At 30.4% G+C, this 18639-nt stretch overlaps 1 protein-coding gene and 2 long non-coding RNA genes across 5 annotated transcripts; all 3 read left to right on the top strand.

Annotated features, from left to right (window-relative positions):
* Positions 1-3451: 3451 nt before the first annotated feature.
* Positions 3452-4888, top strand: LOC128289366 (uncharacterized). The gene is made up of 2 exons (XR_008279012.1): positions 3452-3945; positions 4706-4888. It is a non-coding gene; the product is annotated as an uncharacterized LOC128289366 (long non-coding RNA).
* Positions 4889-8595: 3707 nt separating this feature from the next.
* On the top strand, positions 8596-9558 carry LOC128293863 (uncharacterized). The gene is made up of 3 exons (XR_008283993.1): positions 8596-8628; positions 8959-9025; positions 9509-9558. It is a non-coding gene; the product is annotated as an uncharacterized LOC128293863 (long non-coding RNA).
* A 1697-nt stretch (positions 9559-11255) lies between these two features.
* On the top strand, positions 11256-14580 carry LOC108482673 (probable ribonuclease P/MRP protein subunit POP5). 3 transcript variants are annotated; one of them, XM_017785794.2, is made up of 4 exons: positions 11256-11636; positions 13023-13217; positions 13319-13456; positions 14344-14580. In XM_017785794.2, exons 2-4 carry the CDS (start codon positions 13040-13042, stop codon positions 14490-14492), a joined length of 465 nt encoding a protein of 154 aa, XP_017641283.1. In that variant the 5' UTR covers positions 11256-11636; positions 13023-13039; the 3' UTR covers positions 14493-14580. The 3 variants fall into 3 exon arrangements, with proteins under 3 accessions (XP_017641283.1, XP_052882230.1, XP_017641284.1); XM_053026270.1 differs by having other exon boundaries at positions 11257-11636; positions 13060-13217; XM_017785795.2 differs by having other exon boundaries at positions 11257-11636; positions 13047-13217.
* Positions 14581-18639: the final 4059 nt, after the last annotated feature.

Raw genomic sequence — 18639 nt, 5'->3', positions numbered from 1 at the left:
CATTTTAAAGAATAATATAAGAATGGAAGTATAGATCAAGGGTCATTTACTATTTATAAAAAAATGTTTGATAGTTGCAAATAACATTTAAATTAATGCCTGCTTAAAATATTTTTAAATAAAAAAAAAGAGTTATTTAAATATTTTAAATAAAAATATTACCCCAAAACTCTTTATCTTTTATGCCTAGTAATTGTTTTAGGCTTAGTTTGGATGGGCGATTGGGTGCGATGTGGTGTGTTTAGCTTATTTTTTGTCTTACACTACAATATCGCTACAGTATCTAATTTCACCGCCACCGTTGTTTTTACACTAACCGTAGGTAAACGCACCGTCCATCCAAACTCACCCTTAGTATTGTGAAATATTTATAGGATCTTCCACATCCTAATGCTAGAAGAAAATTTTTTGCTAATTATTTATGTTGAAAACTTGTGCAGATTATTGTTGAAACACTTAGAAGTCGTTAGATTGTATTGAGAACGAATCTATCCCCTTCAAAATATAGTCGTTGTTGTTTTCTGTAACAATTTTGAAAGAGGTAATGTAACATTGTTGATTGTTATTGTATTTGATGTAGACAAGGCAAGCTTTCTTTTATGAATCAAATCAGATAAAAATTGTGCTTGATCTTTCATTGAATATCTCGTCTTCTTTTGAAAAGAGAACATGCCTAATACATATCTTCTATCAATTAAATACATTTAGGCAGTAAAAGGATCATACAAACTTTTGTATTAGAAGTTAAATTACATTTTGTCCTTTTTACTAAAAAAATAGGCAAACTAGTTCTTTCTGTTAAAAATTTTATCAATTTCTATTGTTAAAAAACTGACATAGCTGATGAAATAACTAGACAGTTATACGTGACATACCACATATACCTTATGCTGATATACATGTACCAATTTTTAGCAGTAAAAGTGGAAAAAATCGTTAACAGAATGACTAATTTACTCTTTGATTTAATATATAAAGATCAATTTACCTATTTTTTTAATAAAATGAATAAATATAATCCAACTCTAATATAAAAACCCCATAATACTTTTACCCAAAATATCACTTTTTCTTTTTTTTCTTTTTTTTTTCTCTTTCAATAGTTATACACATAAAGGTGTCTAATAATAACATATATTGCACTTCACCTCACCTCAGCCTTTCAGATTTGGTCACTAATACATCAACTCTTGATTGAAATTTTTTAATTCAATCTAAATAGCTAATTAATCCAATTTAGAAACATAAAATGTCAAGACCTTGGATTCACATGGACAAAGAAATAATTCATAATTGACAAGTTAATGATGTCATTTCAAGAAAAATATCAAGTTGGGGTAGCTGACTAGCCCTTCCACAAAGCTTAAAAAGGACTTTCAAGTTTTTGGACTTTGACAACAGTGTGAACCCTACTCCCTTTTTCATCTTTTATCAGATACTAAAAAGTTAGGCAAAGCTTTTACTTTAGTCCATTTTTTCAGACCCATGCTGATGTCTCAGGCACACAACATGTTAAAAGATCATAATCTACTCCCTCAGCTTCTTCTTCTTCTTTTTTTCAAATGATTTTTTGTTTTTGGCTATAAATAAGTTCCCATAGTCCAGCCAAAATAAACTACCTAACTTGGTGAGCAGAGAGGATGTGCACAAAAGAATTTACAGGTATGGATCCCATCATAATAAAATATTCCTTGGTCCACTTTATTTAATGCCTTAATTATTTTTTTAAGGTCCCATTAATACCTTAATGGGAAACATCAAATTTATTATTCATTTAATTGTTTGTTACGAGACTAACACTATAAAGGGTAGTAGGTATATGGAAATTTTATCCCTTTTAGAGATGAAATTAACACCATGGGTGAGTACAAAAAAGTTAAACTTGATTTTTGGTGAGGTTTTTCATAATATCATATAGTTTTTTTTAGATAAAAAGTAAATTAACTACAAACTATCTACGACACAAGTAATCGCATGCTAAGCATCTTTATGTAACTACTCAGCTAATAGATCCGGAGTCTCCTAGAACACTTTAGGACCATGAGGAAGATTCCTCATTGAACCAAACAATTTATCCGCGACAACATTAGCCTCACTTGGAATTTGCTGTATGGCTACTTGTCAATCTCGTCTATACAGATTTTGAATTTGTAGGACCAAATCTCTATATGAAACTACACATGATATATCCAAAATTGCCCAACAACTAGAGCATAATCCGTTTAAAATATAGTCTTCTTCCTCTTTGCATTCCAAGCCAATATAAGACCGTCATATATTTCCCAAAATTTAGCTTGCTTAACGCTACATTTTATGTTCCTCCCAACTCCACCAAACCAAGTTTAGAATAGTTTTTTTAGTTTTTAAGAAATCATAAATTAGTAAGATAATAAAATTGCATTTAGATCTCTCAAAAGTTCTTATTTATTTTTTGACTCCTTAAAATAATTTATTGTCTTTGCCCCTGCACATGATTTTATTTGTTCAAGGACTCTAAAGAGCTCTTACTATAAAAATGTACTTAAACTCTGGACAAAGTAAAGAAACAAAATCATAATCAAAGACGGTGTCATAAATTTCAATACTAAACTTTTATCCCAATCTCATACCAACTAAATAAAAACCCTTTTGGTTTCAATCTCAAGTTTCATCACTTAAAATCTTTGCTGCTGCAACTACCCCATCATTTGGGACAAACTTGAGGTACTTAAAAATGGAGCCCCCAAAAGGAATGTGCCTTCATAAAACTCTTAGTGTATGCTTTGAAGCAATTACATGTGATGAAGAAAAACTATTGGGGACACTACTATTTGTCCATGAATTCAAGACCCTTAAGAAAAAGAGAACCCATCAATTATTGATCTTTGGAGTTTGCAATAAAAATAATCCAAACCCCAAATTGGCAATTAAGATTTGATCCCAAATTAATGAAAAGTCAACGGTTAAAACAGGCCTTTTAGAAAGAAAAAAACACTAAGTTTTCAAGTTTGCACTACACCAAGTGCAGGATGACCAATTTAGCCTCTCTCACCTCTACTGTATATAACTTTATCCTTTTACACAATTTTAAACATTTAAATTTTAATCTATTGATTTAACTGATTTGATTGATTTCTGTTGAGAAAATGACCAAATCAAATTGATTTTGATTTTGTTAATTCAGTCTATTTTTCAATTAACCAATTTTGAGTTATTGAATTTTTTCAATTGATTCATTTATAAAATTTAAAAATTAATAACAAATGAAATTAACTTATTAAACCAAGGTTAAAACCGACCAGCTTACTTCACCGGACTAATAAAAAATAAAGCAATTAAGAAAAACTTGCATCATAGATTAGAAACCAAAAGCAAAGTGAACGAAAAATCACAACTACTACCACTAATTTCCTACTGTAGTCTTGTCTCCAAGTTATTAAAGACAAGGATGGGGCAGATATTAGCCATGAATGAAGGGCATTTCTGTCATTCCAGCCAAACTAATTCCTAATTTTCTCCTTTTTTTTGGCTATATTGTCACCACCAGTTTCCTTTATGTCTTGGATCTTCATATTGATAAAAACACCACACCTGCCTCTTTAAAGTTGAACAAAATTCAACTCCCCCAAAAAACAAGCCTCCTCTCATCATCCATTCAAAAAAAGACCATGAAAATTTGTAACCCCAAATCCTCATTCATGTTCTTGATGATCATATTGGCTTCCATCACCCACCTCTCAAGTTGCCACTTCATCCATAGAAGAAGCTTAAGCAGTGAAGCTGAAGAAAGAAGCAACACAGAGTTCCACACCTGGCATTTACCTGCAAAATCTCCAGAGCCATCATCAAGAGCTGAAAAGGATCAACCGGTTTATCAAGTTTCTTATAGAACAGTTCCTGGAGGACCTAACCCTCTTCATAATTGATTCAATCCATTGCAGATCTTTTTAATTGTATGTATTTGAGGTATACAAATTTTTGTCACCCTATACTTCTTCTTTGTGTTTTTTGAAAAAAAAACTATGTGAAATTAATAGATAGTTTTAGAAATAGAATGCAATTTTCCTTTTGGTTTTGCAGAAATTCTTGGTTCATTCTCAGAGGTGGAGTTTTGTAATTTTGTAAATAGTTGAATTTTTTTTTTTTGTAAATAATGCGATTATTTTGATAAATTTAGCGTTTAAACTTTACATATTATATAATTTAATTTTTATTTTTTAAAATAAATATTTTAAAAATATATGATAATAAATTTAAATTTTATATTAATATTAAATAAAATAAAAATACCCCAACTCATCTCTCTTCCTCTTCCCCACCCCCAAACGCGATGAATATTGAAAACCCTCTGTTTTTATTTGCTTCAATGGCGGCACCCACGCTTCATCTCTCTCTCTCTCTCTCTCACACACACACACACACACTTCCACTGCCTTCCAAGCAACATCTTCATATGCTTTCCATAGCTAAATATCTATAAAACCCACACACCCTCATTCTCTTCAATAACCAAAAATCAAAGAAGCAAAAAAGAAAAAAAAATTCTTTTTTGTTGTAATTTCTTGATTTTTCCGATATGGGTTTTGAAGATTCAGATGGAAAGCTACAATGATAAGGGAAGTATGGTCAGATAATTTGGAATCGGAGTTCGAGTTAATCAATCAAGTGATGGATGAATACCCTTTTATTTCAATGGATATTGAGTTCCCGGGTATTATTTTCACAGGAACGGTGGTGGAGGAGGTCTGGTGAGGCTGTGGGAGAGAGAAGGTGGGGGATTTTTATTTTATTCAATATTAATATTAATATTAATATTAATATTAATTTATTATTATAGTATTTTGAAAATATTTATGTTTACATATTCTTTTAATTTTTTAATTTTTTTAGGATTAGTATGAAATAAGAATATTTGTAAATTTTAAAAGTAAATTTTTAAAATTATAACTAAATCGATATAATATGTAAAATTAATAGCTAAATTTATTATTATATTAATTTTTATTTATCACGTCATCTTATCATTTATAATTTTAACGAGAATGATTAAAATGTTTGAATTATATATCATGAATGTTTAAATTATAATTTTTTTATTTTACTGCTTAAAATGAAAATTTTAATAATTTAATGATTATAACTGAATTTTAGATTTATTATTTTATTACAAATTAAAAATTAAAAAAAAACGGAATGAAAACAATGTTTTAGTTGCTAAAAATATATGCATCTTATTTGTTTATTGCTTAAAAGGGTCAAAACTCAAAACCTCACATTTTTATTTGATGTTACTTCCATAATTATTTAAGTGTAATAATACAATTTTCCTATTATATACAAGAATTAGGTTAGCAAGCAAAGCAGTAACACCAAAAACTCTAACATTACCTAAAGGTATCGTGGAGTACTTTATATTAAAAATAAAATTATATTTGTTTTTATGTATTAAATTTAAAAATAAATTAGTTTATTTTTAAAAATTATCCATTTTATTATTAAAAGCTAGTCTATATATGTCAGCATGATATATACTTGACATGTCACATGTCATTATTTGATTATTTTATCAACCACGTTAATTTTTAACAGTACGCATAAATGAATTTTTTAATAGAAAAGACTAATTTGCTTTTTGATGTAATGTACATGGACTAACTTGTTCATTTTTGTGAGTAAATAGAGTAAAATGCAATTTGACTCTTAGCACTAGACTTACGAGTCATCTAAAAAATGGGAGAGTTTAGATAAAATAGGATGCCCGAAAAATGAGTTTGGGTAAAATTTAAGGCTCATTTTTTATATGGGTCGGGCATTAGACAAGATTCTTTTGACCTGAGTCTAGCCCAAATATATTATAGTATAAAAATATTATATAAATTTTATATATTAAATAATAACTATATATGTTTATATTTATATTTATAATTAAATCAAAATACAACAACAATTAAATCATTATTGAAAACCTAAAAGAAAACTTACCCAATTAAATAACCCAACTCAAAATATAAAAATATAAAATTATATTTAATACAATAAAATATTTATTACATTTATTTGTGTTCTTTTAATATAATAAAATATTTATTGTATTTATGGTAGTGTTTTTAATATAAATATTTTTTAATATATTAAAAAATTTTATTTTAGCCCTTTTAGTACAATTAGTGTATTGTATATTAAAAAATATTTTAAATAAAACTAATCTAAAAATTAAATATAGGCAAGCGGATCGAGATCGAGTTTATCTTTCTTAAAATGGATTGGGTTTAGATAAAAAAAGTAAACTCATTTTTTTGGGTCGAATCAGGCCCGAACTTAAAAAACTAATCTAAATACTTTACATGCACTTCTTGAACACTTCTACTTAATATAAAAATCTTCATAGTACTTTTACCTACAAATTGGTATACGAAAATATGAGTCAATGGACTACAAAATCTATGAATTTCAAATAAGGGGAAATATACCTAATAATAAAATCAAACATAATACATACACATATACATATATAACATGTTTGTATGTATGTGAGTGTAGAAATAGGACTTGACAGATTGAAGTGTCCAAAACATGTAGTTTTCATACAAAAATTTCATAGAAGAGACATATCACAGTACTTGGTACTTGACATCATGCCAAAGCTGCATGAGTTTCACTTTGAAACAATACTAGCATGCATGCATGTATGGTAGATGTCTAGTTGATTCGTGTAATCATTTTAAAGAAATATTTGTATATGTGATTTTTCTTTAATTTTGTGAATAATAAAAAAAGAAAAAAAGAGCCCAATGAGTAGAAGATTCTTTGAAAAGGTGTTGGTATAAATATTGGTTACATTCCAAAGATATCAATATAAATTTATTTTCTTTTATATATTAATTAATTTAAAAAATCAAATATTAGGTTGCATGATGGATATGATATTAAGTAGGAACTGGTGAACAACTTCACAATTGTGTTTAGGTTTTGAAAAGAAAAAAATATTTATTTTCAGGGAAAAATTATTAGACCTAACTAGAAATGCTATTGAGGCATCCCCTGCTACCTCTCCTTCTGAGAAAGTAACGACCCCTCCTGAAAAAGTAACGACAATTTGGCTTGTATATATTCCTTCTTTTTTTTTTTTTCCTTTCTTTTTGCCAAACATCTATACCTAAAAATGTAGACATAAATGAGCACATAATGTTTTTCTTGCTAAAACCTTTGTTTTTATTGTATAAATCTCCTGTTTCCGAATTTCTCAATGATCTCTCTCCTATAATGCCATCCGGAGCAAGAGCATCACTGTGTAAGAAAAGGCTTTCTGAGTCCAGTTTTACATCGATTTCTTCATTGTTTAAGTCACCACATTTAAATATAGACCAATGACCAATAAGCTTAAGCTTCCTTCAAAGGTGTGTTTTTTCACTCAGGATATTTTTGGAAGTCTAACCAATCACTTTACTCATAACTAAAGATTGTTTTGTCTATTGTTAATAGAGATGAAATTGGTGGGTCAAGTTCAAATGGTTGCAACCAAGACCATTCTCTGATCAAACATGGTTAATACCGGGCTCAACATGATGAACTACATGGTGCTTGTTTCAATGCCTCAGAAGTAACCACTGGAAAAACTAATGATAACGCAAATGATGGCGTGGTTGAGATTTCCGATGATGAAAGGTTGGATAAGATGTTGGAATTTTCATCTAAGAACATCTGGGAACATGTTGAATCTGATGAATTTATGGAACATGTGCGTCAAGGTTTGGATTCTCAGCCCACTTCCCTTGGTGGAAATCAGGCCATGTCGATTCAGCTCCCATCTCATATTTTACCATTAAACCATGATCCCTTGATCTCACCAGCTGGGAGAGTAAGGTGATCATGTTGATAATGATCACCATGGACTTTGTGTACCAGAAAATATGGAGGATTCTCAGAAAGTGTCATGTTTGCACCAGCTCATAGTCCCTTATCAACAATTTGCTGACAGGGTTGACCAACTATCCAAATCCCAAGATAGCTCAAAAGGGAAGAGGCAAGTTTACATAATCTTTTAGTCTTGAATGATTTTCACATTGCTTTCTTACCTGTGGGATTTATTCTAATTCAGGAATAGAGAAACATTCCCAGATGAGACTGAAGCCTGTAAACACTGCAACCGTAGAAGATCCAGATGTTTGAAACTGTAAGTTCACATGCCAGACAGAACATTTTACTAGAGTACTATGTTACTCGGACTCGGTTTAAGCATATTCCCGAGATCAGTATTTACTTCGAGGATTGTTGTGATTGGCAGTTACTGTGAGTGCTTTGCAGCAGGGATTTACTGCGAGGATTGTTGTGCATGTGAGAACTGTTTGAACAAGCCAGATTATGAAGAGGTTGTTCTTGATTTTTGACATCAAATTGAATTGCGGAACCCTCTCGCATTTTCTCCACCTATTGTTAACCCACCTAATGATTCCCCTAACGTTACTGTAATTATAACTTCTATAATCTATCACTTTTTTTCCTTTAAATTTGTGTAATTTCATAAGTGTTTGACATGAGAAAATATGTCAGGGTGATGGAAACCTGATGAACACTCCATCAGCCAGGCATAAAAGGAGATGCAAATGCAAGAGGTCAAAATGCCTAAAAAAGTATTGCGAGTGCTATCGGGTATGTTTTAACTTTGTAGCTCCATGTTACTTAAGTTGCTCCCAATTTCCTTTTTTTTTTTTTTAAGAGCTTGTATTCAACATCCATGTGGAATATACGCCTGGACATAGATATGTTATATGACTCACTAAGTATATAAAAAAATTCTTTAAATTATTGAACAAATCCGTGTTAGACATAAGCTGACAACACTCAAGTTTATGTTTAATAAATGGTTGTCATCGTATTTCCTTTTCCGATAAAAAGTCAACTTTGTTAAGATGATATAGGATAGGAACTTAATTGCCTCTAATCAGTCTGACTGCACAAGCATTCTTCATTTATTTTTAGGCTAAAGTTGGATGCTCTGATGGATGCCACTGTGAGGATTGTGACAATTCTTTTGGCAAGAAGTCAGGTAATTTCTAAACTTGAAAATGATTGAACATATCTATAATGGAAACATTTCTGGATCCTAGGGGTGAAACCAGAAATATTTTCTGGGATCGAGACTAAGTTACACATTTTTGTAAGAGCCAAAATGCAGTTTCATAATTATATTAGTTTATATCTTCATAATTTTTAGAATGATTAAATCAAAATTTCATTATTTTGAGGGTCAAACTATAATTTTACCATGCATTAACTTATAATTTTTAGATTTTGGGATCTAAGAATTATTATCCCATTTTTGGGGATGTGGGGAGCAGTGTTCCTGCCTCCCCTCCCTTCCCCCATGCTGAATCTGATGCTCACACCCGATCATTAGTAACATGGACCATTAAGTACTTATTTTTCCTGATTCGAATGATGAATGCTGACCCTTGCTGTGATGATTACATACAAGTATTATATACCCAATTATTAGTGACTAACTAACTTCACCATGCTGGAGCTACAGAATCAACGTTCCAGAGAGTGGAAAAACAGCAGAATCAGTCTCATGAGATGCTAAATGCAGCCCAAGTTATGTCTGACAGCATCTTGGTCGGGACTGCAAATTTGTTTTTGTCAATGTGGGAAAAACTTGCCGATAAGAACCATCTCACCGTTTCGGCACATCCTCATTCAAGAATACATAATATGAGGGACTGTCAAAATGTCTCACAGGCTGAATCAGAAAAAGGAGCTAGCCTTCATTGCTACTCCTCTGCCTTGAGTCCTAAGCAACCATGTCGGAGTAAGGAGATTGATGATATCTGTGAGATCATGGTAGATGATTTTCCTGATTACCACATGGAAACCTCCAACCCTATCGACACAGTGAAATCTGGCTTGGGTTTGGGGCTCTTTAATGGTGAATGACTTTGATTTTTTTTTTTACAATTTGTTATGGTAATAAAAATTTGTGTTATGCCTAATAAAATTGATGAATGCCATCCAATTATGCCTGAACTTTTATGAATTTATGGTTTTATTTACACTACCAGAGGCTCCGATGTATATGACCTTTGTGTTTATGTGTATTTTGATGTTGCAAGTGCCATCCATTTTCTTTTAATTATTTTGCTTTTATGCATTTCACTTTTGCACTTTAATTTTGACTTAGGCTCATTTTTTTATAGGGGCATTTTATTTCAGTTTAGTTCCATTTGTTATAAGAGATGGATTTAAGCTCATTATATAGGAATGCTGCTACAGCACTTTTCTCAGCTGTGTTCATGCTTATCTTTCTCTACATTGTGGGCTAAATATACAGTGAGTGCTCTTCTAGGATAAAGCATATCGTATTTTTATATTTTGGGGCTCTTTGTTTATTTAGCAATTAAAATCCAATTTGTCTAAGCCCTGATCTGATTTTTAAACTGGACTATTTTTGAGGGTTCAGAAAATTTAATTGAGTCTTTGCTTTTGCATTTTAGCATTGCAAGAACTTAAATCTTATCATAATTTGAAAAGTTCATGTTGTCCTAATTTCTGTGTCTACATATATTCTGATTATAGTATAACTTAAATCTTATCATAGTTAGTGACTTCTGTTTTTAATGATGCTTGAAGATGATTTTTGCTTGTGGTATTCTGCTTTGTTTGCTTCTGTTTTCCGTGTGCCATAGGTGGTACGCTTGGTCATTGCTTTAGAGTGTGGATACTACTGTCAAATGTGGATACTTCGGAGCCTAATCTCATTGAAAGGAATATTGAGTTCGCTATCTAATTTGCAAAGAGAAAAAGGTTGTTAAGCAAATATTTGTATGCTTTGCTTCTCCATTCATTTTCTGAAGTTTTTTTCAGCTTAAAAACGATAACAGAATATTTAAATTAATTATGTTATTATGCATAGACAATATGGTAATTATTACCCAATGATAAACTTTTGCTTGTGCAAGCATCAAGAAAGAGGGGAATGCTGTTGTAACTGGAGATGGCACTAATGATGCTCCTACTATATCTTTAAAACACTATTTAGCTACTCCTTTTTTTCTCTTGTTTATTGATCTTACCATAGAACTTCAGCTTAATGATGTGAAGTAATTGCTTCTTTTTTCAACTTACTGTCCCAGTGTGATGGTCTGATAGGATTTTGGATGAGGAATACACGGAGTGGATGCCAGCTGGGACTGGACTGGTTTTGGAACATTAGGTTTTGGGCCTTGATTTAGTTAGTCAGATGGCCCTTTTATTATGACTTCGTTCGCTTAAATAAAATTCAAACCGTTTCAAAATAAATAATATAAAATTTCTTTCTTCATGCATCTCTCTCACGGTTCTCCCTTTATTCTCTAGTATTTTTCTTCTTTCTCTTGTTTTCTTTTCTCTCTTCCTCCTTTATTGTCCTTTATAACAAACCGCTGCCTCTGCCTCTGCCTCTGCCTCCACACCTTCCAGCGTCTTGCCTTCGATTGAAGGTCAGCTTCCTTCCCATCAACCTTTTCCTGTCATTCTTTTTTAGCTTTGGGTATCCACAGGCCAAACAAACACACGCTACAGGAGGAAGAGAGTTTTCGTGAGAGAGAAACCCTAAATTTTCTCTGGCGTTTCTGGTTTTTGTGAATTTTGAAATCCGCTGCTTCATCGGAGACTCATTTCAGGTATCAATCTCTTTTTTAGTTTCAGATCCGTGCTTTTTTACTTGTATTTCAGTGGGTTTTTCGTAGGGTTTTTAGTTTTCAGCTTTGGAAATCACTGTTTCGTTCCGTCTTTCAAATCTATAGATCTCGGTCTTGTTCTTCATTGTTGGATTGTTTGTTTTACTCTGTTTAATATTATAGCTTTTGTGTTATTTTCTATTTCTTTTAAATCTTTTCTTAGCAGAATACTAATTGCCTAAACAAAAATCATCCGCATGTAAATTGTTTACTGCATCTGTGTTGGCTTGATTTTAGTTCTAGGAACCCGGTGGGAGTTGTGACGCATGTTGAGTTTATTTGGTAGTTTTTCTGGATGGTAATAACATGTCTTTTGAATTCGTTGTGAGTTGTGACATTCTGTTTCTTAGTTTTCTCAAAAAATCTGTACTTCAGTTTTTTTTTTTAAAAAAAATCTAATTGGGATGCTTGTTAATATTGATAGTAATTGAAGAATTGGAGAAATTCAACCGATTTGCTAATTGCAAAGGTTTTTGTTGATTTGGGTTTCATAATCATATTTGGTAGAGATTGTCATGATCCGTGTATGCATATATGTTTTCTTTAAAATAGTTTTGAATGGAGTTCATCTATGAACTTAGTCGGGATTGTTTGTGTTCTGTTGGGTATGATTTGCAAATGGATTTTGATCGGAAGTTTTAGGTAGACCTATGGTATTTCTGTATATCAGCTAAATGGGAAGTTTTGTGTGATTATTGATATATTCATGTGGTGAAAATACTCGAATTTTGGTTAAAGATAGAATTATATTCATGTGTTGCCGGGAAATTGAGTTGTAATCTTTTAAGTGAATAGGTTCTAGTTGCAATCTTTAGATTAGCATAATTTTAATTTGCTTATTGGTTGATGGTTTTTATGAGACTGAAAACAAGTTGAAAAAGAATAAATAAGGACCAATTTGGAAAAAATGTAAATATTAAAAAGTTAAATTTATTATTACTAATATATTTTCATAGTTAATTTTATAATTTAACCATTCTTTATATTAAATGATAAATCAGGTCTAACATTTAATCATTTGAGCAAAGAGGCTTTTTAATGAAAATGTGTCTTATAGGGCGTGTTTTCAACTGACGTGGCTGAAAGCGTGCCCTGTAAAACGCGTTTTTAATGAAAACGTATCTTGCTGGACGGTTTTTATTTTCTCTCCAAAAGCAACATATAGTAAATAAAAAGAACAGCACAAATCCTTAAATCAATTCTCAAAACCCTAATTTTTGAATTATATTTGATTTTTTGTTTTGTTTTTTTTTTTAATTCTACTGCTTCTTACTATCTCATCTCATAAACTCTCACTTTGTTTACTTTTGAAACCTTAATAATAATTAGGTTAGGTATTTAATACAATGGTAGGATTTAAGAACAGATATATGGTTATGGAAGTATTGTTGGATCCAAATAAAGAAATGTCAGGGGATGATTCCATTGTAATTACTCAATTTAACATCTCAAAAGCAATAAAAGATAGCATTCTTGTCAACTTCGGTGAATGTGGTCTAGCTTCTTCGCTCAGATCTTTCCAAGGTATAATATAAATAATGGTGCTTGTTTTTGTTTTTTTTTTCCATTGATTGTTGTGATTTTTTTTTCTAATGATCTCTCGACTTTTTTAATTTCATATGCAGTTAAATATGTCAATTCAATTACAAAGCTGTGTATTATCAGAGCTTCAAGAGATGAATACAAAAAAATTTGGTATTCAATTAGCATGGTTAGAAGTATTGGGAACTGTCTTGTGCTATTTAATTTGTTGGATCTTAGTGGTAAGTTCTTTAAATATAAAGTCAAATTTGCATGTTCATAAAATTTTAGTTGGCTTATTAGTTTGTATAATGACATGTATTTATATAAGTATTATTTGAATATGAAACCAAAGCATGTTTGTGATATTTTAGTTAGTTCATTTGTCAATAGAATTCAAGCTTGAAGAATCATTTTTATTGAATTATATGGATAGTGTTTAAGAAAGTTAAAGAATATTTTAGCATGACAAGTTTTTTACTTGGCACTGGCTGTGGAATATGAAGATTGATTAAGAATCAAAGTTTACCTTTTAGCCTGTGATGTAACTTAGGATTGGCAAAATAATCAAAACTTATCGTGTTTGGACTCAACTCGATCCTATAGGGGCCTTTTCTTATGCTAATTGGTATTCAATAAAATGGTAGGAAAGTTTCATGGTTGGGTCAGGATGGTTTTATTTAAAGTCCATCTTATCCCAATCTTGGAACTTTTCTGAAGTACCTCTCTTCAAATTTTATAATTACTTTTAATATATTTTATCTTTTTACGATATTCTATTTGATGTATTTGGATAGTTAGTAGATTTTTAGAAATGGAGCTAAAGTGTAAGTGTTTGGTTCGTGTTAAATGATCTAGTTTGTCTGTTAGAACTCAAGTTCAGATTTAGGGCATGTATAAGGTGAAAATGTTTTGAAGGTTGAGTTGGAGGCGAGATGGGCATGAACTTTGTCTTGTCTTGTCCTCATTAACGGTTTGTAACTTTACTTTTTACATAATTTGGATGTTGAAATACTTTGTGTAGTTCTAAGCAAATCATAAGACTTTAACAATTGTATGGTTTGGTATAAAATTGAAATGTATAAAAAAGCTCAGATTTGTTAAGCTCGAGCTTCTTTCTTTCTTCTAGGTAGTATAAAAGCATGTAAAACTGCTGCCTTGAAGTGCGATGAGTTAAAATTCGAGCAATACAAGCTTATGGTTGGAGCACGGCTCTCGGTTGATGTTATTCGGCACATGCAAAATTGTATTGAGAAGATCAAAATTTTAGAACACTAAGGCTCCGTTTGTTTGTCAGTAAAATATTTTCCGAAAAATGATTTACTTTTCTAGATATATTAATAAATTTATATGCTAGTCTGGATTACATGTGTTGGTTTTTTTAGCAGAAAACTATAATTGTACAATTATAAAAAAACAAAAAAAAAATAAAGATTGAATAATAATAAATTAATTTTCAAACCACAATTAATATTACAAATTTTGATACCAGATCATAATTTTTGGACTAAAATTCATACCAGACAACTTGGATTAAATTTCAATTGTTTTTTGATTAATAGCTTTATATCTCCATTTCTCTTTCTCTACAAAATCAGCATCCAAGAACCTTGAAACAAATACATACCCAAAGACTATAAATGTCTTCAAAACTAGTGAGAAACCCAATTGTAGCTGTAACATTTATCCTAGTCTGAAACTTATCTTTTTCCTTCATTTCTTCATGTTTAACACTGAACCGAATGTGTTGTAAACACTCAATACACAATGAAATACTTGTTCCTATTAGTCAGTTTTTGCACTAAAGTAGGATCAATCTTTTCCCCTTTCCAATCGAAAACATTGAAAGCCATTGTTAGACTTGAATCAAACATTACTTTTAGACCATAGATTTTGGTTCACCATCTGAAATTTCGTGGCTTTCAACATTTTTGTTGGCTTCCTCCTCCTCTAAGGAATTCTACAACTCACAAAAACAAGATATCCATGTTTACTAAAGATTCCAAAAATGATTAAAAAAAATAGTCCTACACTCACATTACTCATGTTACAGGCCATCAATTCACCATTACTGTGATCATTATTAGAAACCTCTTTTTTAACTGATCCATTGCCATCAACATTCACGAAGTCTGCACCACCCGAAATAACATTTAAATCATCCCCCTTATCCTGCAGGATTGAAAGTAAGCAAACCTTTTAGCTTGACAAAATCAAAATTAATTAATGCACAAACAATGTCAGGATAAGGAACATTTGAAAAAAGTCACAACATGGATAAAATCAAACAAAAGCATGCTCTGACCGAATATTCTAGGAGAAACTCTAGGCTTTTTGACAAATATTGGCATATCGTCAAATCATCTATTGTCCTTTCTCTAAATACATCATGAGATTGAATACTTATAGAACATTAGGAAGAAGAATTATAGTGCTCTTAGGAATGAAATAAAGACAATGGTACTAAGCATACCGGTAAGGGAATATTGGTAAGTGGTACCTTTTGTATTTAAGTAATTGGTTAACTGATTTTCAAAATAGCAAAAGTTTGCATATCTGAAATACATAATAATTCTGCACAACATTCCATGAAATGCCAACCCCACACCACAATGCTATAACAACTATTATTACTTCACATCATGCAATGATCACTACCATCACAACATTGCAAATGGTCCATAAAAACACTAACAAAAAAAGTAAAGAGATGAACTCTCTGGTGAGAATCAGAGGCATCTTTCTGGACTTTACCACTTGAATTTCCAGTTTCAAGATTTTCTACATTTTTATTGGAACCTTCTCCTTGAAAAAGTGTTCTGCACTTAACACCATTAGGATACAGTTCCTTATTTCACTATAAATCCAATTCCTAAACTCATTACACAAAATTCCTCACTAATTCAGCAAATAGTAAGGGAAAAAACTCACTCACCTCTCCTTTCTCATGATTCTCTTCATAGTAGCCTCTCAACTCACTGTTATTCACAAAAATTCCCATAAAAAACGTGTCTACTTTATTCTTTTCTTCTTCTTCTAATAAAATAAAGGATCAAAATGTTTGAATTATATATAATGAATGTTTAAATCATAACTTTTGTTTTTATTTTTGATGCTTAAAATGAAAAATTTTAATAATTCGATGATTATAAGTTATGATTTTTAGATTTATTATTTTATTACAAATTAAAAAAAAAAACAGAATGAAAACAATGTTTATTTTTTTTTGGTGAAAACAAAAAAGAAGTAGCTAATTATTTACATCTAACACACTTGAAAAAAAAACATTTAGACTGGTCTAAATCTAAAATATACTGCACCATAAGGGAGGGAATATCAAAAAATTGTAGATCAAAACTAGAAGGCAACGCTTCTTTTGCCAAACAATCAACAACTTCATTTTATTCTCTGGGAGTATAGCGCAAAATTCACGAATTCCCTTAAGATAGTAGATTCTAATAATATATGCATCTTATTTGTTTATTGCTTAAAAGGGCCAAAACTCAAAACCCCACATTTTCTTTGATGTTACTTCCATAATTATTTAAGTATAATAATACAACATTCCTATTATATACAAGAATTAGGTTAGCAAGCAAAGTAGTAACACCAAAATATTTAACATTGCCTAAAGGTATGGTGGAGTTGTTTATATTATAATTAGAATTATATTTGTTTTTGTACGTTATATTAAAAAGTAAATCAGTTCATCAGTTAAAATTTTTATCTATTTCTATTATTAAAAGTTGGCCCATGTATATGTATGTTAGCATGAGATATACGTGACATGTCGCATGTCACTATTTGATTATTTTATTAGCCACGTTAGTTTTTAACAGTACGTATAAATGTAATTTTTAACAGAAAAGACTAATTTGTTTTTTGATCTAACGTATATGGGCTAACTTGTTCATTTCTTTGAGTAAATGGAGTAAAATGCAATTTGACTCTTAGCACTAGACCTACTCATGGGTGAGGCCATCTGAAAAATGGGAGAGTATGGACAAAATACGATGCCCGAAAAATGAGTTTGGGTAAAATTTAAGGCTTGTTTTCTATATGGGTCGGGCATTAGGCAAGATTTGTTTGACCTGAGCCTAGCCCAAATATATTATGGTATAAAAAATATTATATTAATTATATATGTTAAAAAATAATTATATATGTTTATATTTATATTTATAATTAAATCAACAACTCAACAACAATTAAATCCATTATTGAAAACCTAAAAAAAAATTACCCAACTAAATAACCCAACCGAAATATAAAATTTTAAAATTATATTTAATACAATAAAATACTTATTACATTTATTTGTTTTTTAATATAATAAAATATTTATTATATTTATGGTAGTATTTTTAATATAAATACTTTTTAATGTATTAGAAAACTTTTATTTTAGCCCTTTTAGTACAATTATAGTGTATTGTATTTTAAAAAAATATTTTTAAATAAAAATTAATCTAAAAAAATTAAATATGGGCAGGTCAAATAGAGACCGAGTTTATTTTTCTTAAATTAGGTTGGACTTGGACAAAAAAGTAAATCCATTTTTTGGGGTGAATCAAACCCGAAGTTAAAAAATTGATCTAAATACTTTACATTCGCCTGAATACTTCTACTTAATATAAAAACTTTCATAGTACTTTTACCTATATGAAAATGATAGGTCAATGGACTACAAAATCTGTGCATTTCAAATAAGGGAAATATACCCAATAATAAAATCAAACATAATACATACACATACACATATATAATATGTTTATATGTATGTGAGTGTAGAAATAGGACTTTGACAGATTGAAGTGTCCAAAGCAAGTAGTTTTCATACAAAAATTTCAGAGAAGAGGCATATCACAGTACTTGGTACTTGACATCATGCCAAAGCTGCATTTGTTTCACTTTGAAACATTACTAGCGTGCATGCATGTATGGTAGATGTCTAGTTGATTCGTGTAATCATTTTAAAGAAATGTTTGTATATACGACTTTTCTTTAATTTCGTGAATAATAAAAAAAGAAAAAAGAGCCTAATGAGTAGAAGATTCTTTGAAAAGGTGTTGGTATAAGTATTGGTTACATTCTAAAGATATCAATATAAATTTATTTTCTTTTATATATTAATTAATTAAAAAATCAAATATTAGGTTGCATAATGGATATGATATTAAGTAGGAACTGGTGAACAACTTCACAATTGTGTTTAGGTTTTGAAAAGAAAAAATATTTATTTTCAGGGAAAAATTATTAGACCTAAATAGAAATGAGCTAAATTTAAGGGCTTAATTGCAAAACTGTCCAATTATATATTGGATAATGTATATTTTTATTATCATAAAAAGAAAGCCCAAATATACTTAGGACTTAATTGTTACAAAAAGATTGTTTGGCTGAATAGTCAATTTTTTAATAAACG

The sequence above is a fragment of the Gossypium arboreum genome, chromosome 1 (assembly GCF_025698485.1).
Source record: "Gossypium arboreum isolate Shixiya-1 chromosome 1, ASM2569848v2, whole genome shotgun sequence".
Taxonomy (NCBI): domain Eukaryota; kingdom Viridiplantae; phylum Streptophyta; class Magnoliopsida; order Malvales; family Malvaceae; genus Gossypium; species Gossypium arboreum.
This window is presented reverse-complemented; position numbering and strand designations above follow the sequence as displayed.

Coding starts and splice junctions, on each gene's coding strand:
- LOC108482673 (XM_017785794.2), top strand. CDS start 13,040: ATGGTAGGATTTAAGAACAGATATATGGTTATGGAAGTATTGTTGGAT. Junction 13,218..13,318: donor TTCGCTCAGATCTTTCCAAG/GTATAATATAAA, acceptor TTTCATATGCAG/TTAAATATGTCAATTCAATT. Junction 13,457..14,343: donor TAATTTGTTGGATCTTAGTG/GTAAGTTCTTTA, acceptor TCTTTCTTCTAG/GTAGTATAAAAGCATGTAAA.